Here is a 15,645-nt window from a genome sequence, read left to right as displayed (position 1 = left end):
GTCATAAAAATGTCACGGTGGTGTATAGATTCGATTAGAGGTTAGATTTAGAGGTCTGGAGGCTCGAGGGCTATTATGGAGACAGGCCTTAGATGTTATGTCACAAATGTATTTATGCCAGTCAGTTTTGTCAATAATTTGTTAACAGATGTATTTTTTTTTCGGATTTATATTTTTTGGTAGGTCCCTAATCAAGTGCCCTTGGTAGTGGATAATGTAAGGTTGCCTTCCTCGAAAGTAATTTCTGTGATGTTTATAAATAGAAAAAGAAAAAAATATGTTACATTAATCTTGACCTCATTTTTCTTTTTCTTAAAACTGTTAACTTAATACTAAATATTAAATAACATGTAGTGATTGTTAGAGTATAAAGTTCAGTAGAAAGATACTATATGATAACAATTAGGAAATATTAATGTATTATTTCGAGAAATACTTAAGTCTAATATATAAACTTTCTATTTTATTCCCGTGCTTTCACCCGCCCGTTATAGGGGATGGACGTTGTTTCTAGCCTTATGTATGTTATATATCCCTCCGAAGGTTAAAGCTTGTTCCACACTAAATATCATTCACATTCCGTTCAATGGTTAATCGTAAGATACGGACAGAAAGACCAACATTCATATACATAGTACAGTTTTGTGTGTATTATATAAATAGAATATTAGTAGTAATAGCAATAATTAAGGCGTTATTTATAAGATAGGATTATTTGATTCGTCCAGCTTGCTCCTTAGGCAAGATAGGCTAGCCTCTATAGCTGTCTGATCTTTAATGGTCTCAATTCGAGTGAATTCGAAGCGTGGGATATGTAAATTGTCGTCTAACAAAGCGTAATCCAGCAGCCGAGTCAAGGTCAATAGCGTTTCGTTCAACATAATCATTACTTCATAGACACACATGAGCGACCGCGAACGTGTAAACAACTATAGTATATTGTTTTGCTCGATTTTGCGCAAAACTTAGGAAATATGTACTTTGAGGAGAAGGTTTGGAACCTTTTCCACCACGATGTTCCAATGCGGGTTGGTGGAATACACATGTGGCAAATTTTCTATGCAATTACAAACAAAGCACATGAATATTCATTGGTGCTTACCTGGGTTTGAATTCGCAATCATCGGTTAAGATGATCGCGTTCTAACCACTGAGCCATCTCGGCTCGATACATTACAACTCCCTAAAAGGCGAGCGTACCCGCGGGCGAAAACTGGCCATACATAAATCGAACGTTTCTTTTCATACGTCGTACAAAATCAGGATGTTCAGTTAAAGTCAATTTGCATTCATGTTACAACCGAGATGAGATCACGCAGGTATCGCACAATGAAATTATTGTATCAATAAACACGACCATTAACGTAGCTGTGCTAACGTTAGGAAATCCTTAAAACTTTGTTTTATCGATAAACAGATAAAACCTTGTATGATGTAATATCGTTTTAATAATTCTGTTATGATTTACTTCGTAAATTTGGTACAGTTCTTACTTTGACAAGGAATCAACTTATATAGATTTTTGTGTTGAGGTAAATTAGTATAGAACGCATGTATATTTACTACTGATTCAAATCAGAAAACTATATGTTAGATTAACTTATAATAGTTCCACTATACTAAAGCAACGATTAGCTCCAAACATTCTATATAATTAGAACGAAAGGCGCGCCCTTCTACATATAAAGCGGACTGCATTAGTATGAGTATTGGTCGTGATTAAAATATATTTTAGTGTGAGACGACTAACACATAAATTAAAATACCATCAAGAAAAAAAAATAGATTATATTTTTAACTAGCAACCCTAAATTTCTAAAATTATTAGTTAGTGTTATATACAAACACCTTCATCTCGAATTATTCTATCTATTTAAAAAAAACCGCATCAAAATTCGTTGGATAATTTTTAAGATCTAAACATACAGGGATACAGCGATACGCGACTTTGTTTTATACTATGTAATGATCTCGTAAATAGATATATAGTATCGTTTTGATGACATCGCCATAATTCATTTCTTTTGAATTCACTATCATATTTTACAATTTATAGAGTGCATTAAAATTTATTTATTTATTTGACGACACCAACAAGTAGTACAACAAAAATAAACAGTAAATCAAAATTCATAATTAGTAAAAGGGTAATTGCCTACTTTTTTACATGTGTTCTAAGATAACTAAAATCATAACCCATTTATTTATACATACAGTCATTTAATTTTGGGAAGCTAATTTTAGCATGAAATTGTTAGTAAGAAATACCTTGACAAAACATTGAAACCTCCGTACCTTATTTACTGAACTCGTTTTAACGTTCCCTAAAATTATCTGTTAACAGATTTCCGAGGACACAATCTTAAGCACACATAACAAAGTGTTTTTTTTTTTTAAGAAAACAATCTTTACGCACGATAAGTAAAATCAAGGTCGAATTTGAATACGTTTCGATGTGATACGTTTTAAGTAAAAACTTTTTCGTCAAATTTAGGACGGTGTAAGTTATACTCAAGTTTATCTTACTGAGTTGTGTGTGTTTTTATGATCTAGTTTGACGGACGTGCATATGGGCCACCTAATGGTAAGTGATCACCATCAACCATAGACAATGACGCTGTAAGGAATATTACAATTCCTTACATCGTCAATGTGCCACCAACCTTGGGAAATAAGCTGTCTTGTCCCTTGTGCCTGTAGTTACACTGGCTCACTCACCCTTCAAACCGGAACACAACAATACTGAGTACTGTTATTTGGCGGTAGAATAACTGATGAGTGGGTGGTACCTACCCAGACGGGCTTGCAAAAAGTCCTACCACCAAGTAAAGTGTAGTATTAATTCAATCAATAATTCTAATAGACTTTATTTAAGTATATTTTTGAAGCAGGTTGTAATTCACATTTCAATTTTAATTATTAAACTTGATAATATTACCGGTAGAATTATGGATTTTTATCGAAAAATCAAACAAACGCATTTAACCACAAAGATGTTTCTTAGTAACTTTGTATTAGAATAGGCCCCGTTATGTAAAGAATACAAAAGTACGTTATCTCGAAAACACGCTATAATAAATCGCACATATATGCTAGCGATATATTATACAACACAAGTCCAAGGTATTGTGTTAATGCATGAATAATAAACACATATTATTATTACATTTCATTCAGCAAGTCATAAATAAACATCGACGATTTGTATCTTATTGATAATAAATCATACATGTTTTAATTAATATTAATATTTAATGCAAAGGCGAAATAACTAACGAGGGCATCATCAACATCTTCAATATTTTCCCTTTTATTAGAAAGATTTTATTAATATAAGACTCTTTCTACGAGTTAAAAAAAATTACCCAAAATAAATAAGCATGTTAGTTATGATTTGCACTTAACGCAAATATTTTATTGTAAATATTACTCATTGTGTATGACATTAAATCTGTCAGACTCGCTAAGGCCGCCTTCAGTCATCTCAACGCCCGTGTGTAATATTATCTGTTACAACACGTGAGATACTCCGCAAACGGACGTCCGGAAATTTTAAGATTAACGCGAGGAAGGTTACCTTAGTCTGTGTGAAGTGCAGTGTAATCTCAACAAAAAACAACAGAATTATAAAGACAAATTAAGCACATGAAACAGCGATGCTTGCCTGGATTTGAACCCGCAATCATCGGTTAAGATGCACGCGTTCTAACCACTGGGCCATCTCGACTCTTGAGTGTAATCTCGCAAAAAAACGTGGACGAACTACTGCGCGTTAATATTTATTGATTAGTAGTTGACGTCCGCTACTTCGCTTGCGTTTTAGGGGTTGGTTCTCGTGTGTTAGGCATAAAAAGTAGCCTATGTCCTATCTTGAAGTTCAAGTTTACAGCATACCAAATTTTATCAAATTCGGTTTGCTGGTTTAGTAGTGCAAGAGCGACAGATAGACAGACAAGAGTTACTTTCACATTTATAATATTAGTATAGATAGTATGGATAATATAAATCTCAGTATATTTTAATGACGGTTTTGTAAAAATCGGTAAAACTTTATACTGAGGAAAACGCGCATGTTTATAAAGTTATGTTAAAAGAAACCAAGAAGTTTTCATTGTAACGATTCGGTATTGCATTCGTACTTTTTAAACGAATTGATTTTCAATCATTGTGTCAATAGCCTTTAAATACTTAACCGTTTGTAGCGAGCCTAATTGTCAAGGGCGTGATGTGATACAACGTAGATAGGATCCGATGTGGCGGAATGGTTTGTGACAATGGCAATCATTGCGCATGTCCATCACCTGCCAGGTGAGTTTTATGATGTAAACAGTTTGTGTACATTATTGTAAAACATTGTGACGTATAAATATACAAACCAACCGTGTATTTACATAACGAGACGGTATTATTCCAGCCAATTAAATTGACGTCGTCTTCTATGTTAATTGGTAACGATAATGGTTATACTTAAATTAACAAAACTATAAATTGCTTGGTGTAAAACGTTTGCACTAAAAAAGCTTTAAAATAAATCGTCTTTTAATCGTTGGTTTTGTTTTAGTCAAAAATGTATTTTATGCATATTATGTTTAAACATTATTCTAGTTTATTACATAATAAGGTTTATTACATAATAAGTTCATACATATATAAGGTCTTAAATAGACAGAAATAAAAATAAGTTGTTACGTCATTTTCGTATTGTAAAACCTAAATATAGATATTACAATATCGGTTTGTTATTCAATTTATAGACGAAATAATAAATGAAACACGAAAAAAAAAGCTTTAATTGCATATACATTTATATGTTTATAATTTAAACTCGTACAATAGCACTTGTAGGTATATATTTATTACGCAAATGACAGCAAATGACACAACACGAGGGTCAAAACCAAGGATTTTTATAGAGTTTAGGATATTTCTTAAGACTAATGCATTAGACGAAGGTTTAAAAAAAACTCGGAACTAAGTCGAAAATCCGTGTCTTGTTGACTTTGAATGATGAATAATCAAGTAATATTGCAATTAGAATCGAATGAGTTTTCGTATAATTTTTCACGTGCTCCGTTATGAAAAACGTCGTGAGGAAAACTTCATACAAATGGAATTATACTACACGTGTACTCCAAACATCATTAAAGCAGCGTTGTGGAATAAGCTCTAAGCTTTCTTAAGAAGGCAAAAGGAATTTCTCCGTACAGTTGGATATGTAGGATCTAATTCTGCTTACAAATTGACAGACAACGTAATCGTTGCCCTGCAGCCGTTTTTCTATTATACCAATGCAACAATCCAGTTGCAGTTCGGTCAAACCTGGATCGGTATCGTATTGTAGCTGATTGTATAAGTAGAATTGATCCACAGTTACGATTAACCTGGGTTTAATATTTGTGAAAATATCAGTTGGCTTGGAAAAGGTATAATTACCTTTTTTAGATTTTTCAGTAGAATTTTCCTCGTGTCTGCTTTCTATTGCGTATGAAATTTTTTAAGTATCTGAATACATTTAAGACGATTTAAAATACAATTCATTCATGTATTAAAGAGATTGCGTCCTCAAAGATATTTAAGAATAATAATTAATCGCCCGTATAATTGATTCCAATGCCGAGTAAAGGCTACTTAAACTGTTAACGCAAAAGAAAATGAAAAATATGTTACACGATGCTTCACTGCAATTTGTCATATTAATTGGTTAGATTTAATTGCAGGTTTCATTATCTAGTAAAAAATTGTACTCGAAAATACTCAATGGGTTTGAATTCACGACTTACTATTAAAATTATTCCCCACCATCCGAATAACATGCGGGACTATATTCGCTGAAACAAAACCAAGGAGACAAACATTATAGAGCTATTTAGGTTAAAGGATACATTCATTAAGCAATTTTATTACTGTACAGTGACGCTAAAACAGAGTTCTGATAGACACGTTTAACACATGAAAGATAACTACTAGTATAATACGACACAACTTAGATGTAGCATCGGCAGAATTCGTAAAACGGATAACATCCGAATTAAGTACGCTATCCCAAAATGATCAATATTTATTTCTTATGTGAAGATGGTCTTTACACAAACGTAATAACTTGTAATATTAATATTTAAATACACTTGCTTTCTCGGGTTGAACTGATGCGAGAATCTACAGCGACGAATAGCGTCGATTGGCGCGATAAGGAGATATTTCTATTGATTGTATAAATCGGCAGTTATCGGTTTTATTGAATTTGCCGATGCTACATCTAAGCTGTGTCTGTACTATACTGTTAACATCGTTAACACAACTACAAAATCGTTAAATAAAGAATATAGTTCTACTATTTACGTAATCTATCTGACCTAGTTTGATTGAAGATGAATTACTGGAATTTTGATATTAAAAATATATATTTACACTGCTGTAAACTTCAATGTTAGATTGGTGAACATCCCATATTGAAATCGGTTCAAGGATTTATTTAACATTATACATTAACATTAAGATAATACTCCTTTTTCAGTCTTGTAAAAAGATGAAGTCTACTGATTGCAAATGCTACCTTGGTCCTTGACAGTGTTATTTAAATAAATGTTATAAATTTATTCATATCAAAAATATAAATTAAAACGTTGTTGTATTTTTAATTCATGTTACGATTTATATTCTTTAATTATATTCATGTTAATCACATTTTTGAAAATTTTGTAGGTTGTGGATGCTCATCCAATGTTTTATTTATTTCATATCGCTATGATAATGAAATATATGTATATAAATCCCGTGTAACGGCTATGCAGTATCAACCTTACTTCAATTCAATTTAAATTGACGCCAATTTAAAAGAATATTATTTTAAAACAATTTTAGTAATATATGTCTTATGTTATGTAAAACGAATATATAAGATACTTGTTTATTAAGTTTTTTATTGTATGATTTATAATATAGAAAAACATTTCATACTGAAATTAATCACTAGCTGTTCCACGCGGTTTCACTCGCGTCAAACATGGCTGCCTCGCCCCTGTAGGTCATAGCGTGACGTTATATAATCGATAACCTTTCTTAATAAATGCGCTATCTAATGCAAAAAGATTATTTCGATTATGACAGGTAGATCTAGAGATTAACACGTTCAAACCATTTATTTAGCTATATAATATTAATATACATTAATGGTTACTAGGAACGCTTGGATTTTAACTGTTGTTTGCGGGATCAAACCCAGGCAAGCGGCACTTAATTTCCGTTTGCTTAATTTGTATTGTAAGTCAGCGGTGAAGAAAAACATCGTAAGGTAACCTGCATGTGTTTTATACATTAAATCTCTGCACTATGTTTACTAACATACATAAGAGTAGCTTAGTAAAATAAGCACCAAACCGTTACCTTATGGTGAGCAGTAGCACATTTACAGATATTATTTTTTACTTTAATTTTTATATAGAGTATCAAATTATTGGTTTCGATTGTGAGGAAGCCACAGTCTATCTAAAAGGAAAAGATAATATGAAGAATGATATTTCTTGCTATATCTATTGGCAGACGTGACCACTTAACAGACCAGTTGCCAATGCACCTATAAAATACAAAAACTATACATAAGTGAATACAATTACGACGATTTAAAAATAATATCAATGAATAAAACGTATATAACGATTATCTTATAAATTTTTAACATCTTATATTGCTGGTGACGTCATAAAATATAGCATATACGACATTTCATAGTCTCTTTAGTGTGTTGTAAGTAACTCGAAAATATTTGCAACGAACAGTAGCTTTATTAAATAAACCAATTTATTGTATTACACACATCTGCCTAACAGACTTACGAAGGGTTTCTTCTTTCTAAGATTTGTATTTAATATAATAAGCTGAGGTTGTTTGTAATTTATATCCATTTGACATGAAAATGTTCTACTTTGTATATATACACAATGAAACGAGATGACACAGTGGTCGGAACGCGTGCATCTTAACCGATGATTGCAGATTCATACCCAGGCGAACACCAAAATTTTCGTGTGCCTAATTTGTATTTATAATTAATTTAATGCTCGGCGGTAAACGAAACATCTTGAAAAAAGGTTTGCTGGTGTCTGATGATTTCTAATGTCAATAAAATTTGGCTGCATGTGTATCCACCAACCCGTATTAAATCAGCGTAGTGGAAACTGCGCCAAACCTTTCCTCATACGGAGACCAAAGCCAAGCGGTGGGAAACTTGTCGCAGAGAATATAGTCTGAACATACGGGCGAAGCCGCGGCTTAAAAGTAGTAGCACATATTTCCCTGACTTCGGTCTCATACAATTATTGTTCCCTGTGAATAAAGAGAAAAGAGGATGATATCTCAAAGGTCGTGCCTCAAACAAATTAAAAATATTTTCCTTATTGCATTTCGGCCTTCAGCTAACTGTTCAGGGGGATTTGACTTTGACTCCTTGTCTTCTGGTTATTGAGAATTTCTCGCCAGAAATAAACTACTCTTAACTTTTTAACATGCTTTTTTATTATATCGCCTCAAGACTTAGTGGTTGTCCTTAACGCGGCACTGAAAAAGTGGCATAAACATTAGTATGAAAAACTTCTCCAGTTCTCCCTTCTTTCTCCAATATGGGATAGGGGATACACACGTGACAGTATTTCGTTGCATATCATATGAAGGTTTATTGTCGATGTTTTCCTTCACCGGCGATCATGAGATCAATTATAAACACAAATTAAATACCTGAAAATTCAGTGGTGCTTGGTCAAGATGCACGAAAATACAGTCATAACGACGTTCAATTATACGAAGTAATGTTGCGGAAAAATCACATCAAAGTTATCTTTATTGGCTAAAATAAACGCTAAAAAGGCGCCTGAGGTCATCTCTATTAAGGGTAAATGGATACCGGGTAGCGATGTGGGTAGTATTTACACGCTAGGAGCGGCTGTTGACATCATCCGAGTTTAAATGGCAGTTAATGCATGCATATTTGTTATCCTGAGCTGCATTTCAATGAGCCTCGTAATAAATTTGTTTTTTTTTAATTACAGATAATAAAATTAATGTTGCAATTGTCTTGTTAGTACGTTAAACACGTATGGAAACTTTTTGCTTTAGCGATCTTTGAGTATTTATAAACAAGAAATATGTTATATTGTTATTGCATATTTGATGTCAAACTTTAAACTTACGACAGTAATAATAATAAGTACATATATATTATAAGTGCATAGAAATATAATAACGATAAGAAACGTACTATTAAAATAAAAAAGTCAAAAAATTCTTTATTCGAGTAGGCTTTTACAAGCACTCTTGAGTCGCTTAAAAAAAAATTTATATGAAAAAAAAGTGGCTTAATAGTTTGATCGTAAACGATCATTTTTGCTCACAAAGTTGCACTCAACTAGTCCTTAGATCAACCTCCAAGATGTTACGTTTCCTGATGACCTGATTGATCTTTCACTGACCATCATAGAATAGCTGTGCAGATCATATTAGGCAAAAAAAGTATGCGAGAACACTCTCGTAACTCATTGCATTCAGCACTGAATTGTTCTTTGAGTAACTGGAGTGCATAGACACAATTACTTTTTATTCGCCTGTCTGAAGCTTCGAACTCAGGACGTTAGCCACTAAACCAACTGAATACACTATGTCTATTATTAAACCATTTGTTTGCTTACCCTTCAAACCAAAACACAGCTCGTTTTATAAATGCGATCGTAACCTATTTCGACAAGGTCATTGACAATAACACACTACATTAGCAAACGAAAAAAAAAAGTTATTACGCACTACCTGATGAAGCGAACGCTACATCCATACAAACATACATACATACATACATACATAGAAGGTTTTTATTCGTACAAGTATCTACGTATTTACGACGCAATTACATCTAAGTGCTGCCGTGAATGTTTTTATGAATCAGACTCCGAGAATAGATCGCTCTTTAAATATTATTCTACGATATCTTTTAATGTAGATATTTAAATATAAATAAAATCTAAAAGGCTGTTAAACTTTTAAATATATTTATCCACATTTAAATCGCTCTCCTTAGATGTATTAAAGAAGTCATAAATATATAATCTGGTAATAAATATTTAGTGCTAAATGTTACAGCAGTGTTGCCAATAATTTTCATCTCCGAAACGAATATGTATTCGTACGAATTTACTGAAGCAGTCATAAATTATTATTTCAAATGCTTATTAATCTTTCGTACGTTCAAAGGTCTATTTTTTAAAATCATTTTATTCTTTCATATGAATCATATACATATATGAATTTAATTTTATTTATTTACGAGCAACTCCAGATGTTAGTGTGTGCTTGCGTATCCAAAGGATTGATCTGAAATTTTGCACAAACTTTTGGTACTTATTACCTTACATACATACATACATACATACATACAACATACGTTATTTAATTCAGATTAATACTCTGTTTATAATATCTAGTTCTAATTAATAATATTTTTTTATATCTAATTCATTTCCCTCATTATATGGACAAGCAAATATATTTGATTAAAAAAATAAATATAGAACCTACATGGATAAAAAGTTAGTTCTATTTTTAAAATTAAACCTTTTTGCATTACGGATGTAAATAGTAAATTGGAATCAATTCCAATAATGATAATAATTATTATCGGACACGACCTAAGGACATGGTATTCCAAAGATTTCAACACGACACAATTGGATGAAGTCAGATGTCATCGTGTCAGGTGATGGTGGAGTCAATTGAACACCCACTCGATGACCTCATAGGATTACTTATGTAATGCATGGAGTTTTTTTTTTTTTATTTCTGACGTTCGTTGAAACGTCAAGTGAATGGTGGGAAACAAAGGTTGCACTTACGATGATTACGTAATGTTTTTGTTTTAAAACGTAGTTATGATTTCTTGCAAATTGTTTTAACAAAATATTGATTGATATTGACTTAAAATATTTATAGAACCATTTTTTAATTTTTTTTTTTTAATCTCTGTTATTTTAATTAATATAAATATAATACCAACGCATAAGTACCGACGTATTTTGTTTAATAGTGGTGAATTAATTTTACAATTTTTGTATAAAAAAAATCTTTCTTCAAAGTAATATATGAAATTAATACGATTTTGAATCAAATTAGCTAAGAAATTAGTTATTAAATAATATTACGAACAGCTCTATATGTTTATCAATGAGTGCAATTCAGGCGTTGTTCCAAGTTTCTTATAACTCGTTCAGGAAACACGTGTCGTATTAATGCATTACATTTAGTTACACAATCAATACAGTCAATGTACTTAACTGTTGTATTAATTCTACCGAAAAATGTTGAAGAGAGACAGCTGTATCGTTGTGTGCTTCTCTCATATTTATAATTGAATATCAATTTCGTTTCTATTTGTGAATGCGCGGGAGCAGAGACAACGTTCCTTATTTAAACTGTTAGGGACTTCCTTACGGCGTGTTCCTATCATGGACGCTTTCTAACCACTGTCTCAATCAAATACAAATTTAATTATACATATGCAAATGTATGTTATGTTTATATGAATCAAAACTTCTTGAAAATATTATTTGTGTACTGTCTACTGAGGGTATTTTAATAGATCCAATTTAGGTTAATTATAATTATTCGTTATTACACAACACAATCGAAACATTTTGTATACTCACTTAACTACTGGTACGGATGAAAATTATTCTCCTTTTCTCCATTAATAACAAAGGAAGAATTGAAATCTATTAAGATAATAATAATAGGTATACTTATATGTAAAAGACTGTTTTAGGAATTTAACCAATTTTATGATCTTGAGTAAAAAATCTTTTGTTTAGTGTTTTCGTTGAATTTTTATGTCGTAATAACTAATTGTATGTAATTTGTTCCAGGTGGTTTGGAAGGCAAATACCGGGTCGCAGCACCTGAACTCATGCAGGACACATTCATGAGCGACTCCGAAGACGAAGGCGGTAAGATCTCGTGCTTTCTCATTATTAACATACACATATGGTGCATGAGTGAAAGAGTTAGATTGAAAATGCCATGTTTCTATTGGATTCTAAGTGCTGATTAATGTAAACGTTATAGGAGAGGTCGAGTGTCCAATTCAACAACAGCAGCAGTACCGCTACATGAACAGCGAGGCAGGCACCTTGAACAGGGCTAGGCCGCTGGAGGACAGTGTCACCGATGGACACCTCTGGCCGAGCAACAATGACAGCCGAGTGGCGACCATCGAGCGACAGCCGCTTGACATCGGGTGAGCATTACATTGTATCCATTCCCTTACAACAACAACAGCCTGTAAATTTCCCACCGCTGAGCTAAAGCCTCCCCTCTCTTTGAGAGAATGCGGGTTGGTGAAATACATGTGACATAATTTCTATAAAATTAAACACATGCAGGTTTCCTTACGATGTTTTCCTTCACTTGTTTACAAATAATTACTTGGTATTACTGCTTCGTATAAGTCAACCTATGTAAGTACCATCCAATGATCATATGTTCCACCGCCAAGCAGCAATACGTAGTATTGTTATGTTTTAGTGTGAGTGATCCATTGTAATTGGTGGGTGTTTGCTCCCAAGGTTGATAGCACAACGGGAATGCAAGGAATACTTAATTTTCTTACAGCGTCAATCTATGGACAGAGACTTTATTATCTTGGTGTGCGTAACTGTAATAAAACTGTAGTACCAGTTCTACACATACAAATGAATATATGTAGGTTAAAATGAAAACCTAGCGAAAACCTACTGATTGCTAGCTATCACTTCTATAGAGAGGGTTATTTAAGATTATGTAGTGGCCTTGAGTTTGTAAGTAAAGTCCATTCCAATGGCAGGAAGATTAAAGATAAATAAAAATTTGACCTTGAAGCAACAAAACAAAGTGACATCATTGCTAAATAAAAAAAATACGCATTGAATGTCGGCGTAATTGTTACCGGTACTTTGGTAGTAAAATTGAAGTAGGTAGAAGTAGTTAAGGGGAATAGTGTTCCATTGTAAATAATGATATATTTATTGAATTGTTTGTTGTGTACTATTCAGTTCAGCTATTACATCGTATGATATTTGTTAATCTAAGGTTCGTTCATTTTTACTCCTCCTACGATTAAAATAGACTTTCAGTTCAAGTTTGTATCATAATTAATTTCATCAAATTGGGTTCATTAAGATCCGAGATGGCCCATTGGTTAGAACGCGTGCATCTTAACCGATGATTGCGGGTTCAAACCCGGGCAAGCACCGCTGATTCATGTGCTTAATTTGTCTTTATAATTCATCTCGTGCTCAGCGGTGAAAGAAAACATCGTGCATGTGACTAATTTCATAGAAATTCTGCCACGTGTGTATTCCACCAACCCGCATTGGAACAGCGTGGTGAAATATGTTCTAAACCTTCTCCTCAAAGGGAGAGGAGGCCTTTAGCCCAGCTGTGGGAATTTACAGGCTGCTGTTGTTACTGTTGGATTCATTGGTTTGGTAGTGAAAGATCGGCAGACAGAGTTAGTTTCACATTTATAATATTAGTATAGAAGTAGAAATTAACTAATAGCTGAATGTTTATCTTTAAGATTTCTGGTGTCGTTCGTGGTCGACGCCCGTGGTGGTGCCATGAAGGCGAAGAGACGAGGAGGAGTGCGTATCATCGTCCCCCCGGCAGCCTGCGCCGCACCCACCAGGGTTACATGTCGGTAAGTGGCACTCAGCTCCAAAAACCTGTTGTCTTTAAACTTTTTTAAGGTTGATATTAGATCATTGTTCATACAGATTACATACATGATAACAGTCCACTTATTCCAATGATTGAGTTTGTTATAAACCTGCGTAATAGCTACTCGTCCTTTCAATTAAGAAATCATCGGTCTATCAAAAATAAACCCTATTTCATAAACAGTTAGTAATGACTAATGACTATCTGTCCAATGGGACATCTTAATAATATATGGAAACAGTAAGAAATACTCGCTTATTATGTATTAATTCTATTATAAGCTTAATCAGGGCTGGATTAGGGCTCAAGGCGGTAAATTCTCAGGGGTAACACAATTAGGAGAATGTGAAAAATATACTTTTGTATTATCGAAAATACTTTTTTCAACTTGCTAACGAATACTACGACTGAGTAAGTTTATTTATTAAATAGTTGTGTATTCACTTTCGATATCACGCTAAATGTCGAAAATGGGACGGTATTTTTATAGGGGCAACGATGAAGTCGGTATTGATGTCATTAATAATTTACAGCTGATACAATTAATATCTCCCAAAGCACGCTTTAGTAACATTTGAAAAGAAACATGAAATGAAAATCTGGTAGAAAGTTTTCTTGATAAATGTTATTCATCTGCTTACAACATCGCCTTGAAATAGAATCACCAAAATCATATATAACAAGGCAATAACCCAACAATAGTGTAAGGTCGATACAGACTGACTCATAAACAGAAATGTCCTCGGAGATTTGGGCCGTTGCCACAACGATAATGATCATGACATTATATCTGCTTGTATTCTTCTAAAATACTCGGATACATACATTAACACGAATAATTAAATTCAGCATTTGTACCACAATAAAAGTTTTTTTTTTTTTTTTTTTTTTTTTTCATTATTATATGCGCAAAAAATAACTTTGTAACAGAAAATCTTTTAATTTATTTAATAAGCCAACCGTACCTATAGAATAATTCCATAGTAAAATATAGTAACTCAAATAGCTGAATGAATTAATGACTAGATCGCATGACATAACTACATTAGTGCTGGAAAATAATGTTGACAAATTTGGCCTATTTATTTAAACCCAATAAACAATTCCAAATCAAAACTTTTATGTAAGCTATAATCGATAATCCGAAATAATTACATCATTTCTTATTTAATCGAATAAAAATCGATTTTCGATCGTATTAAAACGTAAATCCTTCAGTACACTTCAGTAGGCCGTGCGATACGGTCGCATCTGGTTGCGTCGAGTGATTTGTCGTACAGCGATAACGAAACCGGCTTGGCGGCTAGGTGCAAAGTGCAATTCGCACAAGCGGGCGTTCTAGCAGCCGTATTAAGTGATTAAAATATGAATTATATTGAAGATGGCTAGCGCAGAAAAACATACAGGTGGTGAAGTTGGAATTAATGAGGAGTTTGAAAATTTTAATGAGAATTTATCTGAGATGGACGGTTGGGAAGATTACACGAGTTACGAGCAGAACAACGCACGTCGAAAGAGACAACGAGAAGATGAAGAAGATTCGTGGACAGTTTACTCAAGAAATAAAAAACAAAATCGTAGAAAAGTATCAAAAAACTACCTAGAAGAAGAAGAAGATAAAATTGAAGTGTGTATAACAAGTAAAGATAAAATTCCTAAAAAAATAGAATTAGCAAGATGTCTCAAGAATGAAAATATTGTCAGTATATATAAAGTGAAATATGCTACGCCGTATAAAATTTTCGTTTTATTTGATGATGAAATTAATGCGGAAAAGTTAGTTACATCGAAAGCATTCCAAGAAAAGGGTTGGAAATGTTATAAATCACAGGAAGTTTCCTTGTCATATGGCACAATAAAAGACATTGAACTAGATGTTGATGTTAAGGATATACATGGAAGCATTTCATCTGATAT

At 33.0% G+C, this 15,645-nt stretch overlaps 1 protein-coding gene across 4 annotated transcripts in view; it reads left to right on the top strand.

Annotated features, from left to right (window-relative positions):
• LOC124540582 (ankyrin-3-like) overlaps nucleotides 1-15,645 on the top strand; it is a 146,525-nt gene that overhangs the window by 110,233 nt on the left and 20,647 nt on the right. For all 4 annotated transcript variants that reach the window (XR_006967148.1, XR_006967149.1, XM_047118269.1 and 1 more), the window contains exons 18-20: nucleotides 11,898-11,978; nucleotides 12,097-12,268; nucleotides 13,589-13,708. Coding sequence is in view for 2 of the 4 variants with exons in the window: in XM_047118269.1 (XP_046974225.1) it covers nucleotides 11,898-11,978; nucleotides 12,097-12,268; nucleotides 13,589-13,708 (373 nt within the window). In the remaining 2 variants the exon portion in view is untranslated. The remainder of the gene's footprint in view (nucleotides 1-11,897; nucleotides 11,979-12,096; nucleotides 12,269-13,588; nucleotides 13,709-15,645) is intronic.

The sequence above is a fragment of the Vanessa cardui genome, chromosome 25 (assembly GCF_905220365.1).
Source record: "Vanessa cardui chromosome 25, ilVanCard2.1, whole genome shotgun sequence".
NCBI lineage: Eukaryota > Metazoa > Arthropoda > Insecta > Lepidoptera > Nymphalidae > Vanessa > Vanessa cardui.
This window is presented reverse-complemented; position numbering and strand designations above follow the sequence as displayed.